The sequence below is a fragment of the Galeopterus variegatus genome, unplaced genomic scaffold (assembly GCF_000696425.1).
Source record: "Galeopterus variegatus unplaced genomic scaffold, G_variegatus-3.0.2 Scaffold2573, whole genome shotgun sequence".
NCBI lineage: Eukaryota > Metazoa > Chordata > Mammalia > Dermoptera > Cynocephalidae > Galeopterus > Galeopterus variegatus.
The window spans coordinates 167,445-185,027 of NW_007728684.1; the positions used below are offsets into that span (position 1 = coordinate 167,445).

Genomic DNA, 17,583 nt, shown 5'->3' on the forward strand with positions numbered 1-17,583 from the left:
TTTCCTTTTCCTTTTTTTTTTTGAGAATTTATTGGAGATTTGCTCACTTGGTTGGGAAGGTCTTAGGGACTGTTATGGAGACGTCCAAGAGTAGGTCTATAGTCACTGAGCACACGGCACATGAGCAGAGTTCTTTTCAGGTCATTTTGTCACACAAGTAAATGAGCGGAACAAAATCTTTATCATTCTCTTAACTCTAACCTCAGGGAGAGAAGGTACATAATTAAGAAAGGAAGGCACATGTTAAATCAGGAAATATTTCATTTATGGGGGGGGGGAAGACTCTTCTCTCCACATGTCTCAACCCCAGGGGAAGATCAGGCCCTTTAACTTTTCCATTCAGTGTTAATTTCAGAGGTCTTCTGCCTTAATTTGTGAACATTCGGTTATTAAAAATGAAGCTCATATCAAAAGTACTGTCCTGGGCCGAGCCTGTGGCGCACTCGGGAGAGTGCAGTGCTGGGAGTGCAGCAGCACTCCCGCCGTGGGTTCGGATCCTATATAAGGATGACCGGTGCGCTCACAGCGCTCACTGGCTGAACGCGGTGTGGCCGGTCTCAAAAAAGGACAAAAAAAAAAAGTACTGTCCTACTCCACAGGAATACTTCTCCAATATATGAGATTATTTATGTGTAACTGTGATCTTAGGAAAAAGGGGGTCAAGGTGGTGTTTTAAAATCAATATTGACACATTTAAAATAATGAGTAGTTCACATGAATTCATATTGTTATTATTGTATTCAGCTAATCAAATACATTCACGTTCAACCTCTAATCCAGATTTATCATGTATACAAATATTTCTTTCTACGGATTCACGTTCAAAATAATTTTTTCCTTTGCAAAAAGATTTCCCATAGTTGCCATTAAATGGCAGTCCTCCTACCATGTAACCGGATATTTAAAAATTCCACTTTATGAACTTTTCAGTGACTCATCTACTGCAGTTGTCTTTGTCCACTATCTGACCCGCCTTCATTCCTCCACAATGCAGTAAAACAGTCCCTCACTGTCCCCTGTCACTTCTGTATGTACTGAACGCAGTTAGCACGAGGTAGGTGAGGCGCCTTCTGTCCCCAGCACTAGTGAGGCACAGAATCGGCAAAGCCCAGGCCAGGTGGCGTGGCGCCCCACATGCGCAGTCGAAAGGGTAGATCCTGCAATATGTTGGCACTGTGGCAAAGCCCATCAAATTTTAATTGCATACACCTTTTCCCCAGAAGTATGACTTCCGGAAATCTATCCTTCAGACATGCCCGTGCCACCATAAAAGTTATTGTATGAACAATGCTGGAGGTCTTTCTGCTTAGCAAAGACGTGGAGACACGGTAAATGTTGATCAGTAAGGGAACCCTTAAATAACTCATGGTGCGTTCAGACCACAGACACTTAAAAACGTGGTCGAGCTGTAGCAGGCGTCTGCACCATGGTAGGGCACTGCTGGCATTTGGGGCCAGAACATTGTTGTGGGTGCTGTGCTGTGTATTGGGGAGGTTAAGCAGCGTCCTTGGTCTCTACTCACCAGATGACAATCGAATATCTCCAGACACTGGCAAGGCCCCCCAGGGGCATATCTGCTGGTGAGAGTCCCTGTTCTGGAGGTGCTGCCATGGCAGGTGCCCAGAGGGTATAAACCTGCCCTGTGGCAGAGCTTGTACCAGCCACACTGCAGCTCAGCTGTGCAGGGCCCTGGCCCTGCACCCCCCTGGCACAGGCCCTCAATTGGTGTCTGTGAAGAGGACAGTTGTCAGGCAGGTGAGTTTGATTTAAACTAGTGAGCACAGAAACTGCACACGTTGTACAGGGATGCTCGGTCAGAGGGTCCCAGAGCCCAGCCTAAGGGCAGGGGCTGCTCACCTGCCCAGCCAGAGGCAGCTGCCCTAGAGAGGAGCTCCCCGCACTGTCAAGAAGAAGGCAAGGGTCTGCCCAGGGGAGCGGGCAGACCACACCCCGATGGCTGGGGAGATGATGAGGTGGAAGGGTGTGCTGTGGCCCACGCAGGGGACAGAGTGTGTGCATGGTGTGTGTGTGTGTGATGTGTATGTGTGTTATGTGTTTGTGTGGTGGTATGTGGTGGTGGTGTGTGTGTGGCGTGCATGTGTGTGATCTGTGTGGTGTGTCTGTGTGGTGTATGTGTGTGTGTGTGATGTGGGTGGTATGTTGGGAGTGTGTGGTGTGTGTGTGATCTGTGTGGTGTGTGTGTGTGTGTGTGTGTGGTGTGTGTGGTGGCACATGTGATGTGTGTGCTGTGTGTGTGTATGTAAATGCTTATGTGTAGGCTGGGTTCACAGTTTGGAGGCACCTGAAACTAAACAGCGTCATCACTGGGGCCTCTCGGCTAAGTCGCAGGTGGGGCCTGAGACCTCTGGCCGAGCGTCTTGGCAAGTCTCCGTTGTCTGGGGCTGAGGGTCTGACAGCCGCGGCTCAGCAGGTGCCTGGTCATGTTTCCACGCATGCGGCTCCTGGGTTAAGAGCGCCGCTTGCTGTGCCTTGTGCGGCCGTCCCTGTAGGTAAATGTCACAGCTGGGGAAGGAGCCAGTGGCTCGGTGCTCACCTCTATCGGGCAGTCCCTGTACCCACCATGGCCTCTGCAGGCAAGACCCTCACATCCTGAGGGCCGGAGTAGAGGGCTGGGTGGTGAAGGCGGGACGCCGGGGTCCTGTGCCTGACGCTCTGCGGTGAAGTCTATCGGGCAGTCCCTGTACCCACCATGGCCTCTGCAGGCAAGACCCTCACATCCTGAGGGCCGGGGTAGAGGGCTGGGTGGTGAAGGCGGGACGCCGGGGTCCTGTGCCTGACGCTCTGCGGTGAAGTCTTCATCTGCCTGTGGTTTTATCAGATCCAGGTGTGGTGTGGCCCATGGTGGGAGCGGGTGCCAAGTTGTGCAGACCCCTGGTCATCACTGCGCTGTCAGAAGAGGCGGCAGGGCATCTTTCCTAACTGGAGGATACCTTTGGAGGCGGAGGCCGAGTGAAGACAGTCAACCAGTCAAGTCGACTCGTTGCCACGCCCTCTGATTTGTGTGTAAACGTCCCATCAAAGCCCATAATTGTCTGCCCACTTCTCACCTGACTTTCCCAGATCGTGAATTAAGTTAAGTGCCCTTCGTTAAAGTCTCCACAAACACCAAGAGTGGGGCTGAGATAACCCTCCCTGTGTGGAGGGATTAGGTGCTCGCTGTCAGGAACTCGCAGCCTGTATCAGCAGATCTGAACCCACTCCAGAACATGCCTGCCTCAAAGTCTGGTTTGCAACCCTGTGAACCACCACAAAATGCACATCAGCGTCTTTGCATGTCATTTCTGTGTTTTTCTAACCCTGAAGCCCACCCACAGTTTAGAGCCCCTGGTCTGGTTTCATCAATGTTATAAATATCTGATGCAACCAGTTATTTTTAATTGCCCTGATTCTGTGACTCCTTCCCGAGTGCTCCACACTGTCCAGCGTAAGCATGGCCTCTCTGCACAGCCCTGAGAGGCCAACAGGCGAGAGGCGGGACATGGCAGGTGCATAGCCTCTGACGTTCCTCTGCCCCAGCGGTTTTTAATAAACCAGGTTTTCCTTTGCAAAAAGATTTCCCATAGTTGCCATTAAATGGCAGTCCTCCTACCATGTAACCGGATATTTAAAAATTCCACTTTATGAACTTTTCAGTGACTCATCATGCACTCACTGGGCTTGTTATTTACAAAGTGTTTTTCCACTAGCAACTTTCAAAATCTTGCAATTGTTTAGCATTTCACACCTTCAAGAAGTTCACATCTGTTGTCTCCTCCAGTCCTCATGGCAGTGCTGGAAGGCTGGGTTCATCACTTTATGTCTGAGCAAAGCTCTGCTCAGACACGCCGGGGTTTGTGCTCAGCCCCTCTACGTGCAGGCGCTGGCTCCGGTCTGCCCCTCCCGGCCCGCTGGAGAAAGAAGTGCAGCCGTCAGGGACAGTTCCATCCCCTCTCTCGACTGGGACCACCAACACGTCCCCTCTTGGTGAGCTTCTGGGAAGACATGTGTCTTTTAGTAAGGACTTAGCTTGCCCTTAATTTTAAAAAGGGAAAAACGGACCCTACTCACCTAATTCTTTGTAAGCATGACGTTTTGGCTCCCCAAGTTTAAAAATCAATGTTTCTGATCCTTCCAGAGTCTATAAGAGAAGGCAGGTCCCATCTTCCTTCCACTAGCATGTTTGAGCACGTTTGAGGGCTGTCCTGCTAGAAGCGTGTGCGTTCTCAGGTGTTGGCGTGGCAGGACACGGGGAAGCAGGACCACAGATAGCCACGACCCTTGCCGTGGGAGCCTCTGAATCCTAGAACAGATCCAGCTGTGCCAGCCAAGTGGCCTTGACCCAGTCACTCCACTTCCCCAGGAAATGCAGTTGGGGTAGATGGTCCCTGTGATTCCCCCAGCTGCAGAAGCGTGGGGTTCCACATGTCCTCTCCCCACTGCCGTGGGTGTCCTGAGTCATCTCGTCCCTGGTGAGGCGCAATGCACCCTATAAAACTGGCCCCATCGGAGCCACCCTCTAGGCCCCGTGGTCATCAGAGTGTAAGGTTCGGGGCACCTTGTACTTTTGGCTTTTCAGGAATGCCTGCTTTGTTCAGGCAATTTGGGAAGTATTTGAACTCCAGATTGAAAGTCTCCAGACCAAGATGGCCACCTTTGCTGAGGATACTCCCTTTGGGGAGGTAACATTAAAACCGATCCCCCAAATTTGCCTCTATGGTGGTGGCATCCTGGAGAGAGGCGTGAACTCATCTCCCGTGTTCAGGGATGTGGCGTCTTCTCCCTCTTTCCTTTCCCTCCAGGTCTCCAGTCCCTCCTCCCCCCAAGAATGTTTCACTTACTGTAACTGGATAAGTTCATGCCTGTTTTCATTTTTACAGCTTGGGTGGGTTTTTTCCTTCTCTAATGACCGACTCTGTGGAGTCAGCTTGAGAGACGTACCTGGTCCTCCTGTTTCCTCACCGACACCTGGAACTTCACGGGGTCAGAGCCCTAATACCACAAGGCTGCGGTAGGACTGACTTGGCAGCCCCATCACTCCTGCTAGCTCTCATTTTCTACGACAAGGAAGAAATAAATACACGTTTAGAGAATTATTTCCTTCCTCCGGATCTAAGGCGAACTCACATACAGCCCCCCCATGCACCCACTCCTCCCAAACACAGTTCTGTTCATGGAATGTGCCAGATGCGGCCGAGGTTGAAAGGGAAGAGCGGTGTCTCTGGAAAACCGCTGATGACACCAGGTCTTGAGCTTGAGATTTGTCTGTTGGACCCCAAATAGCTGATGCAGAATTTTCTGCTAGAAACTGGTGAAAACACAAGTAAAATAAGAATGAACCAAGACTTCCAATCAGTTCCATTTCAGAGGGGGCTTTGGCTTGTTTCTAGAACAATGTCAGACGTCAGTATCCTGTTTAAAAGCCATAAATTAGAGTTAAGCATTCATGGCCTATTTATTTTTAATCTTTGCAACAGAAAAGGACACGTGTAGCTTTTCTGAGTCTTAAGTAGAAGTTGAAAAGGTTTTTCAGGAAAATCTCCTATATCTCTGCTTGTATTTCTGATAAGAGTACTCTCAGTTGGCCTGTTAAACTAGAAAAGTGAACTACTTTAGTTCATAGTCTGATGCTTTTTTACCTTAATTTGAGCTGAGGATATAATTTTTCTCTCTTCCCCTGCAGAGAACTCCCCAAAATTTCACTGTAGTTAGATTTAATGAATTGTGCAAAAATCTCAACATAGTTGTTTTCATTGAATTTTATACAGAATTTTCATTCTGTAGAAAAATTAGATTAGAAGGATCCTGACTTAGAAAAATACTACAAGAAAGATAATTATATAAAATCACGCTCTTAAATAATATAAGATTATATTTATCAGATCCAAAGCATCTAGCAAGGGTTTAGGTTTTTACCTAAAGACATCTGTATCTCATGAAAGGGCTATTTTTTTAAAAAGTTTTATCGAATCAAAATTGATTATACATATTTTTGGGGTTCAACATTGAGATATGTTGATCAAATCAATATTACTAGCATATACATTGTTACAAATTGCTATTATTCTTTATGTCCCTTGTCCAATCTCTCCCCATCCCCCCTTCCCTCCCCCTCCCCCCTCTAATTTCCCTAGATTTCTTCTCTCCCTCTGAAAGAATAACGGTTACTCTGTTCATTTGTTGCCTAGATGATCTGTCCAATGCTGACAGTTGTGATCAGGTCCCCCAGTATTATCATAGAGCAGCTGCTTCTTCTGTCACTCTGAAATGGGCTTTATGGAGAGAGACGTCCTCTTCTTTTCTTTATCTCTGCTGGTGACTCTCCCTGTGTCAATGCACTCTAGTGGTTGGCAGACCATCTGCATGGAGGTTGTGGCATCTAGCCACTTTCGTGGCAGCTATGGTTATTGTGGTGGCTGTGGTGGACCACCCACATGGAGATGATGTTTTTGGCATGCTCCTTGGTGCTGGTGGTGTGTCTGGTTGTGGGGAGTGACTGGTTCCTGGCTCCATACCTCGGGTCCCCGGGCAGGCCCCAAGGCACTGGTGCGGTGTGCCTGGTTGTGGGAGGGGTGTCTGGTTCTCCATGCCTCAGGTCCCTGGGTGGCCCCAAGGTGCTGGTGCAGTGTGTCTGGTTGTGGGAAGGGGGCCCAGTCCCAGGCTCCATGTCCCGGGCTGGGCCCCTGGGTGGGGCCCCAAGGCACTGGTGGTGTGAGTGGTTGTGGGCAGAGGTCCATTCCCTGGCTCCATGGCTCAGGTCACCTGGAGGGACCCAAGGCATTGCTGGTGTGCCTGGGCCAGAACTAATTTTTTGTCCTTTGCTTACTTCTAAAATGGGAGAACTTCCTGTGGGCACCAGTACTTGAGCTGTGTGGTTGAGCTAAATTGCTTCTTTGCTGCTGTTTCCCTGGGGAAGGCTTTTTGTGTAGCTCAGGGTTTAATGGTTGACTTTATAGGTACTTCTGGCTCTCCAGAGACCTGGTGGATCTGGGTTGTGTAGAAACTCTGATCTGGGCCTGAGATTTTTCATCAAACTGCACCCCATGCAATACTGTATTCCTGACCAGTCTCCTCTGAGTGGTCCTGCACTGATTGGGGGGCTGGTCAGCTGTCCTTCCTGTGTCCCAGTGTTCTCCAGGTGGGCCTGTCTCCCCCACTGCCCATGCTCCAAACACTTCCCATGGGCAGGCCCTGCACCGGTCCCCTGCGTTGACTCACCGGCCTCTGAATGGCTCCCTTTTTTCAGTTGTTCTGGATCCTCACTCCTACATGGGTCCACGGGAGCCCTATTGGTGGTCTTGAGATCTTGGGGGCCACCATGGCCCTCTTCTCCCCTGCTGCCTCCAAGCAAATTCATCTGAAGGGCACAGCTGTGGCTTCTGCCAGCTCCTGCTCCATGCGCTCAGCAGCTCCAGCCTTAAAGCGGCTGCAGCCTGAAATGCTCAGAGCAGTTTTTTCTTTCTCTCATCTTGGTTTCTCCTGCCTTCATGAACTCCGTAGGTCTCTCCTCCTCTTCTACTGAGCTCCAGTGGCCCCATCTTGGCTGTTGTTACATTTTTATAGTTGTAAATTGGTTGATTTGTTGGAGAGAGTGACGCTGCGGATTGTCTATCCCACCATCTTGACTGGAACCGAAAAGTCTATTTAAAACACTAATTTTGTTGTTTTCCATGAGTTTTAGGGGCTATTTTATTCCCTTCTTACCTTTCTCAGAAGAGTTCTAGCCCGTTTTTACCTCTCAGGTTACATGGAAGCAAATGTTTGATCACACCCAGTGCAGGTGAGGTTGAGGTGGCAGAAGCCACTCTCCAGTTGGAGGTGGACATTTATTTGTACCCCCTTCTCATCAGCCAGTTTGAAGAGTCTCTGTCAAAATGTTTACAGCACATGACCTTTATCCAAGTAATTCCACTTCCAGGAATGTAGCCTTCAAATTCATTGCCACAGGTGCTCAGAGCTGTGTGAGAAGCTCCCTCCCATCCCCCACAGATGGTCAGTGAGACACGGTCCCCTGCAGCCCCGAGGAGCATGGTGGTCTGCAAGCGCCCACATGGAGGGAGCACCCAGAGTGCTGCTGGCAGTGTTTGCAGAGGTGGAGGTTGGGGTGGGGGGTGAAGCAAGAAAATTTCCGAAAAAACGTGCAGGAGCAGCTATGAATAGTGAGCATAGCTCACAGCGGGGGCGGTGGGGGGACTTTCACCTCCTACTCATCAGTAGCTTGATTTGTTTTTCTTTTTTACTAATAATGTGTATTATTTTTATGATTAAACACATAGTTTTTAAAAAGCTATTTTGAGGGAAAACATTTGATAATCAGAGACATCTGTGCAATGAGCAAGTCCACAGCCTGCCTAGGAGTTGCTGTCACTGCCACCCCGCCATCAGGAGGGGAGTGAGCTTAACACAGGTCGTCTAGAAATGACACGCCCCTCCATGGCTTCCTCGTCCCTGCACTCGCTTGTGTGCTGGGCTCTGAGGGCACAGTTGAGCAAAGGTGCAGTCCTCATCCTTGGGGACTTCTAGGATGATGAACAGGAACGTTAATCCAGGAAGCACACAGTGCCCCTGCTGCCACAGTGGAGACAGGTGTGGTGTGGCATGGGTCTCAGCGGAGGGCAGGAGAGGCCCAAGGGACTCTGAGTAAAGAGCAGAAGTGGACGAGGGGAGGGAAGAGCCTGGGAGGAGCCAGCGGAGCAGGAGGCAGAGGGCAGGGCCTGTCCCCACCCAGCCCCTGACTTGCTGTGTGACCGTGAGCAGGTGGCCTCACCTCTCTGCCTGTTTCCTTATCTGTGAACTGAGGGTAAGAACAGTACCAGCTTTATCAAGTCGTCAGGAGGATGTAAGGAGATAGAGCAGTGTCTGACACAAAAAGCACCATAATGTGCTTGACAAAGAAATGGTACATACGCCGAGATAACTGGTGTGCAGAGGCCTGTGGACAGGGCAGGGGTCTGACCTCTTGGCCTCCTTGCTTCCTGCTAATTTGACCCTTTTCTCTCTCTGGTTGTGGGACATAACCAAAAAAAGTTATCTGATGCACAATAACTGGTAAACTAAAATTCGGATGGTTTTCTAAAACCAAAAAGGACACCTTACCAGAGTCCTGTAGATTGTCCTGGGAAATGCGTCCCAGGAGGGCAAAGTCACGGCCTCTCCAGTCTTACTGAGGATGTGGTACTCTTGGAGGAGTCTTTATACAATTTGCTACCAGTAACTTTGCTGGTGGTTGAAACTCCTCTTTCAGCACCAGCGTTTTATTATGAAAATCTGTCCCATCTCTGCCTTGTTATTCTCAGGTGCCAGAATAAAATCTGGACACTGTTTACATTCTGCAGGCATGAGCATATTTGAAAATGATGATTTCCTGAGGTAGCAGGCACGTGGCTCTGCCTGAGTCATCATCCTCTTAGAAAATGCTCAAGTGAACTTGTACCAGGTCCCAGCCATGCATGCCACATCTGCTGCCTGTCGGAGCCACGTCTGTGAGGGTTTGCTGTACACTCTGCCCTGCTGTGCCTCCCCTGGGAATATGATGGGTTCAGAAGGCGGAAATGAAGGCACTGAACACACTGATCATTTAAATAGACAAGACAGTGAACAGTTGACACTCATTGCTTGCAGCAGTTGAAGCATTTTGTTTTGGGGGGGGTCACTATTTTCTTTCAAATATCATTGCATTGAGGGGAGAGGATTTGTCACTGTAAATTGGATGAATTTCATGAACTGTGGGGGGTTGTTCTAGAGGAAGCAAATAATTTTTTAAATCTGCTTAATTTTTTGTCTTAGAATTTAACATCACTAAAATCGTAGTTCTCTAACCCAAAATATTGTCTTAGTATTTAGTTTACATAACTGGTGAGGAAAGATGTGCTTATCTCATTAGGTGTGGTAACGATCATCAGTTACAAGATACAAGCCCAGAGGAACCCACATAAGCAGGGAGAGTGTTTCAACCATGGTCAAGGGCTGCCCTTCAGGTAACACCTGACGTGGGTTATCACAGAGCTCTCGAGGAGTCGAGGATCATCTCACAGGTGCATTTTGCAACCTGGGATGTCCAGGCTCAACATAAAGAGGAAATTGTAGTTGGAATTATTAAGTACACACACTTTATCCAGGGAGGCTACTGAGTTTAATTGAAAATCACGTTGGTAGATCTCTCCCGACCCACACAGGTTTAGAAGCCTGGGACTTCCTCCCTTCTGATTGCCAGGACCCTTTTTCTTGCTCCCCAAAGAGCCCAAAATGAAGGAGAGGCATGGGTCCTTCTGGCCATTTGGGAAGCTTGGTAGCAGGCCTCCTTCTAATGCTGGGTCCTCACGTAGGCTTATCTGTAGTGGGATGGCGCCCATCCAACTCCGCCAGGATCCCTGAGTCCTGTGCACCTGTTAAGAGCCCTCAGCCTGGAGCTCTGCTGCCCTGGGCTATGCTGAGGGAGGAAGGACCTGATCTCAGTGGGAAAATGGCAAACCTGCCTTCGCCACCTCCTGGCTGACCTCCAAGCCGTCCTCTTGGTGCCTCCACTTGTGTCGGTCCTGCCAGGCCTGTGACCCGCCTCCGCCCCCCAACCTCTTCCAGGCCCCTCAGCCAGAAGAGCCAGAATTCGCAGATGATTCTGTCAGTCCAGTAAACAGAGCAATCCGTGAGAAAAGCAATAAACTAGAAATTATGAGCTAAAAGGTGAAAAGTTCCCTCTGGGAGCTCACAGTTTCGTGGGAAACACAGACAACATGCAAGTATTTCTGATGCTGGGCAGACCATGGTGAGGGTGAGGTGTACCTGGTTTCCCTGTGTAGGAGTTTGCTGGAGCTGCTGCAACAAAGCCCCAAAAGCTGGGTGGCTTGGATGCCAGCAGTGCCTTCTCTCACACCCAGGAGGCCAGAAGTCTGAGATCACGGTGCTGGCAGGGCCGCGCCCCATCCAAAGCTGCCGGGGAAGGATCAGTTCAGCCGCTGCCCTGGCTGCAGAGGCTGCTGCCAGCCTTTGGTGGTCTTTGGCTTACAGATGTGTCACCCCGATCTCTGCCTTCATCTCCACATGGTCTTCCCCAATGTGTATCTCAACATGATCCTAATCATATTGGATTAGGGCCCACCCTCCTCCAGTGTGGCCTCATCTTAACGAACTATATCTGCAATGACACTATTTCCAAATAAGATCATATTCTGAGATACTGGGGTTAGGAGTTAACATATGAGTTTTGGGGAGACACATTCAACTCACAACAGCCTTCAAGAGTATGTCCATAAAAACTTACAGCTGGAAGAAATTGCGTAATAGATCTATAATATAAGTGTCCAGATTACCAGAACTAAAGATTCAGTTAGTTCATCTGTTGCACTTTGGAGATGAGAAAACTGAGGCCCACCCCTGCCCTGTGTGAGTTGCCCAGGGCTCCGGGGCTTCTGAGTCCAAGGCCAGCGCCCGCCCACCTCGTTAGTCTCTGAAGATGAAATGTCTTCATTCGCAAGAGCTCTGTGCTTAAGCCCCCAGCCTTCCACTTCCTTCATGTTCATGGTTCCATAAGAATGTGCTGAACACCTGCAGCAGGTGCAAGGTGTACAAAGGCAGATGTTGTACATGCCACTGACCTCGAGAGGCTCATGGTCTCACAGGAAAATCCAGCCGTGCAAAGAAAGAGCACAGGCAGCCTCGGCAGAGCTGTCCATTGCCTTTGCTGCGCTCACTCTGGGGTGGGTAAACCCGCAGAACCAGAGAAGCCTAAAGAACAAGCTGAGCTGGCCCATTTGTGCAAGAGCATGAGGAGATGAGGGGTCCAGAGGGCTGTAGGGACAGAGTCCCCTGGAGGAAGACAAAAGCAAGGACAGCAGCCTCCACGTGAGAGACGCTGGGGACATACAGACAGAAGAAACCAATGGTTTTTCTGTGTGTTAACTGGTGAAATTGTATGATCAGACTTGAAGAGTCTGGAGTCAAATCTGTGTTATTTTGACCATAACTCCATAAGGAGGCAGGTCAGGTGGAAGAATCTGAATTATTCAGTCCACACACACATCTGTCTTTTGTACAGTTTGAGATGCTCAATGATAGATGCCTGTGCACAATATGTTGTGAGGCACCCTCCTACAAGAAATGCACTTACATGCCGCTTGTGCAGAAAAGGGCAGTTTGTTCAGTCCAGCTGGCCAGTGTCCATCTCCCAAGGTTCAACCAAGGAACAGCGGTGTTGGGCTTTGGTCTTGTAGGGTTTTTAAAGGCAAAAACCACATCCCGTTGGCACACGGGTTTGTCCAGGCGCACAGAGCAAGCTAGGGAGCTAGGTCACAGAAGCCAAGAACAAGCTGTTCGAGCAGTCAAGCATACAAGTTTTCATTGTGTATTATTCCTGTACCCATGTAGTAGTTTACTGTGCGTGGCTCCTGGTTTTGTGTAATTGTTTTTTGTTTCTGTGAGGTCAGCAGCTTCTCATGCAGAAGGGGGGGTAGTCTGCAGGTCAGACAGGGTAAAACGGAGTTACTTAGGTTAAGCAAGCCATTCTACAGAAGCAGACAGCATATGTTATGAGAGTGTAGGGAGCTCTCTTTCAAATAGATTGGTGGCCCCCAAACGGTTGCCAAGCTCAGGAGTGGAGGCGATGGAGCTGCTCCGTGAGGGCTCTTGAGTAGGATCTCAAAGCAGGTGCAGTGTGCTGGGTCAGGGAGGGTGCGCTCCAGGCCCAGGAAGCATCGCAGCAGAGTTGTGAGAGAGGAGACGGGCACGTGGAGCGGGCAGGGGCAGGGGCAGTGCAGGCTGCAGGCTGGGCCTTAGTGGTAGTGCGATGTGGTCACATGGGGCTGGGGCTCTGAAGGATGCAGCCCGGGGCACGCGTCGGTCTTGTTCCTCAGAACAATCGCTCTGGTGGCTGTGGGGCTGCTGTAGCTGCCACCAGGTGCATTGACCTGGACAAGGGCTGGGGAGGGGATGGGCACATTCTGGGATGGAGGCCTTGGGAGACTCGTGTCCCTGCCCTGGGCTGGCCTTAAGTTCCCTCATCTGTGCGTCAAAAAGTCCCGCCTAGGTAGAGCCCTCTGTGACTCTGAATGATTTGCAAATCCAGGAAGTTCAAAGAATAGCATGAGAAAAAGGTGAGAAAGAGGGTCTGGGCCAGCCCCCCACATTGCACCCCACAAAATGCGGACTGGGGCAGCGTCAGAGGTCAGTTGGAGGATGAGCCTCTGCAGACACTCAGGCCGATCCGAACACTTCTTCCCTGCAGGCTCACTGTGTGCAGACAAGAGGTGGGGAACGGTCCCCAGATGTGGGGAGCGGGTCTTGTAAACAGGCTTGGCAGGCCTGGGCCCATCGTTATTTGTCATGACTGGAGTAAAGTCCTCTTCTGATAGAAGTTCATTCTGTACTGACTTCTGTACTGACAGCTGTGAAAGCATCCTTCTGCGCTGACTCCAGGAACAGCAGGGGTTTTCAAGGTCAGTGTTTATTCTCTCTTGACTTTCCTGCAGGACGGGAAGAGTGAAAATGAGTACAAAACTTACTGAATCCAGTTCCAAGTCTTGTTTTTTCAAAGCTGACAGCTCTGTAGCTCATCACTAATGAGCATCTGCAGCTTCTCCTGGGATATTCTCAGATGCCCAAGGGGAACATGCGGCAGCAGATAGGGAGGAATTAGATGTGCTGATGAACTCAAAAGAAGCACAGCAAGAAATGACCATTGGCTCATCCGGTGGCATCACCTGCAGAGAACACCTGCCGGGAATGGCTTGTGCACCAGCAATGAGTTTTCTCTTCCTCTTGTTTCTGTTTTCCTGTCCAGAGTTGATCTCCAAAGACGTGTTTTTAGTGATTTCAAGTATGGTTCATCCTGGTCTCAGATAGTTTCCTCCTGTTTTCCACAGGCATTGCTACAACCTCATGTCATAAGCCAACCTCTGATGGCTTGATCAGGACCAAACAAATGGTCCCAGCCCCTCACTTGGAGCTGGTCAGTTACAGGCCAACCCTGGGGACACCACTGGAGACCCACATGGGCCTGTAGCCTGTCTGGAGCTCTGACTCCCACGCTGCTCAAGCCTGGGCCTCCAACCAGCCCCTGACTCTCAGCTGGCAGGGAACCATGAGACTCAGACGACCGCCAAGCAAAGACTGTAAACATTAAATGAATGAAATTTCAGATTGGCAGAAAATACTTTATGTGTGGACAACCTGCAAGTGGCTAAGAAGTGAAAAAGCAGGGCTAGTATTCAAATCAGTTGTGCAAGTCGCCCCAGTTAGAGACTGGATGTTAAAAGTACCTGGTCAGGGAAACTTGCAACATACAAGGAAACAGACAGAAGGCTGAGCTTGTTCTGAATGCTGCCAGATGCTTAGAGATGGGTTTTGTGTGACTCTAAAACAACAGCAAGAACAACATAAATGTTTTCAAGGAGTTTCAAAGTATCCAGGCATTGACCGTTTCCCAAAGTGATCTGCAGCCGTAAAGACACAATGAAAATATTTTCTGCAGATACCAAAACCTTTTGGGAATGGTTTACCCAGACTTTAGAAGTCCACCATGAAATGAGCGGATGGCCTGGTTAAAATGCAAAGCAGAAGAGCTGATTAGAATCAGTGCAATAAAAGAATAAATCTCACCAGGGGCGCAGCACTGCATTTTAAAACTGTACATGGATATGAGGAAGTTGCAACTAGATGCAAAATTACACCCTTAACCAGTGTAGAAATCTGAGACAGGAGTCCAGATAAACTCGCTCAGTGATATCCCAGCTTGGAGATAGACCACAAGTGATTAGAACAAACGTAATTAGCTGTTAGTACTACAGAGAATAAGTATGAATTCTTGAATCTGCTGTTCCATTGAACTTTTAAGCTTGTGTTTTGTTTTCTCGGCATTGGGGAACTTAATGAGAAATCACCATACCTACCAAGGGAGAAGTACTAGTCTTCCATTCTACACGTTTCTGTCCAAGAGCACCTGCTATTGTGAGCACTTTGTGACCGAGACGAACTGCGGCCCTCCTTCTGGAACAGGAGAAGACTTTCGGCGTAGTTGGTCACCATCCCACAGCAAGTCTGCTCTGATTCAGGTATCAGCACGAACACTGCCTGCTTCTCCCAGCCCAGAACTCAGCTCACTGCTATTTGTCACATGTGTTCAGTTTAGATTAAAAGGGAGAGGATGCATAGGACCAGAACCCACAGTAATAAACATGTTCGCCCTCGGAAGGTTGACGCAGGCCTTAAAGAACTGGGTACGCAAGGTTTCCTTCTGCTTCATGTTTCTCCCCCACTGGAACACTTGTAGTTTTTGAATAATAATTAAAGTGTTAATTCACTGCTGACTGTTTGCTGAGGCCTCAAAACACAAACATGGTGCAAAATCTTACCACAACGGAAGAAAGAAGGTGTGGATAAAAGTGTGTTAACTAACCCAAGAAAACCTGGCACGTGCAACGTTTTTGTAGTTATACCATTACCTTATTGCCTTTGTGTCTTACTTTTTTTTTTTTTTCCTTTTTGTCTTTTTTTACTGACCGGTACGGGATCGCAACCCTCGGTGTCGTGCCCGTACCGGGGACCGGCAACGGGATCGCAACCCTCGGTGTTGCGCCCGCACCACGCTCAGCCAGTGAGCGGGAACCGGTCACCACATGGGATCCGAACCCTTGGCGGGAGCACTGCCGCGCTCCCAAGCGGTGCACTCTCCAGTGCGCCACTGGGCCAGCCCGTGTGTCTTACTTTTTAAAAATGCCTGCAGACCATATTTGCAAATGACAAATGAGAATGAAATATAATGGGTACAAAATGTGAAGCAGATTCTTCAGAGAAATAGAGCCGATGAGTCATCCAGGTGTGTATGTAAGACCTCTGAACAGTGAGGTCAACTCGCCCACCCAGGTGCCTCTGGCAGCATGTCCAGCATTCACCACGAGCTAGAGAGAGGTGCAGATCAGAGGTGGTTTTTCCTCTTCCTTCATCGTCCTGAGCAGGAGAACTTTTCAGTCTGGAGTTCTGGCTGTCATCCAAGGCAGCCGTTGGGATGGGCACGGGGGAGGACTGCTCTGGAGTTTATTTCAGCAGTGGTTGGAGCACCTGTCAAGGGCTGCACTAGGTGCTGGGAGTTCAAAGGCTGATCAGATCTCCGGGCTCCAGGTTCACAGGAGAATAAGAGAGACAGATGTGTAAATCCGGAGGGGCCTCAGAGGAAAGATGCAAAGCAGAAGGGGGACACTTGAGCTGAGTTTGACAGATCCACCTTCAATCCCATTTCTACAGCTCATAGCTGGTATGACAAGTTATCTAACCAGCTTCAGCCTTGATTTCCTCACTGTTAAGCAGGAACAGTGATCCCAGCCACATCACGTGTGTGGGATGAATGAGACACACGTGTGCTGGGTCTGTTGCCCAGTGCACACTGGGTCATGCTGGCTGTGTGAATATGTCCTCACAGAAGGAGAGTTCCCTGTATCTGAGACCTTCCTCTAATTCTTTTTTATGTGTGTTTTCATATCAAGGTATGATAATTAGCAAAATCACACGAGCCTAATAGTGACCTGAGAATGCTGTCTGCATGTTTAATCAAACCATTTCTTCCAAGCACTGTGGCCTGGCTGAGCTTCCAGGGGAGAGGTGGAAGGTGGCCCTGGGCCCTGGTCCACCTACAGACCATCCCTGAGGTCATGGCCCATCTACCTAGCTGCCCAGAGCAGGGAACGGGAGGGTCGGAAAGTCAAGACATGAGCCACATCAGACCCGTGAAGGCTGCATCTCCTGTGGGGAGGGGGTGGGTCCTCCTGCCTCACATGCTGACAGTGAGGGCCCAGGGCAGGACAGGCTGGCTGCTGCTGTGGTGACACAGCATTGCAGGCTGACCTCGCCTGCCCTTCCCAGCTCCTGCTCCCGTGTTTCTTCTGTAGAGCATGGAGTCCTCTGGCTGCCGCCTTTCCTGGGAGTGAGAGTGGGGGGACAGGGGAAGAGCAGCTGATGTCAGAAAGGAACCTGCGTGCAGGACAGGGCTGAGCCTCAGACAACAGCGGCCTCCCCCAGACCTGGGACAGGAGCTGGCAGGAGCCCCCAGACCTGCCACCTGCCCCCCGCCTCCCCTTCCCATGTGCTGAGCCTGGCTCCCAGCCGAGGCTTCTGTTCCCCGACTCATAGTGGGGGAAGAATGGGCTCCTCTCCAGCCTCCTGTCCTGCAGAAGACAGACAGCCTAGGACCTTGGGGGTTGCTTTTTAAATAATAGACTTTATTTTTAGAGCAGTTTTAAATTTACAGAAAAACTGAACAGATAGTGCAGTGAGTCTCCATGTATCGCCCACACACACGTACACACAAGCGTACACACACATACACACATGTGCACACGTACACACACACACACAAAGCTTCCTATAATGGTAAACATCTTGCATGAACGCAGCACATTTGCTGCAATTGGTGAGCTGGTACTGACACATTATTACTGACTGAAGTCCATGGTTGCATTAGAGTTCACTCTTGGCAGTGTACTGTGATGGGTTTTGGCAGGTGTAAAATAATACGTGTCCACCACTGCAGTATGGTACAGAAAGATCTCACATCCCTGAAGATCTCCTGTCTCTGCCTGCTCCTGCCCCTCGCCCCCGGAGCCT

The 17,583-nt window shown here is 49.7% G+C and overlaps 1 protein-coding gene across 1 annotated transcript in view; it reads left to right on the forward strand.

Moving 5' to 3' along the window:
* The first annotated feature begins 3,451 nt into the window (after window positions 1–3,451).
* The window catches only part of LOC103598337 (ribosomal protein S6 kinase alpha-2), a 60,701-nt gene continuing 46,569 nt past the window's right edge, over window positions 3,452–17,583 (forward strand). The window contains exon 1 of the mRNA XM_008582332.1: window positions 3,452–3,506. Coding sequence (XP_008580554.1) covers window positions 3,452–3,506 — 55 coding nt within the window. The remainder of the gene's footprint in view (window positions 3,507–17,583) is intronic.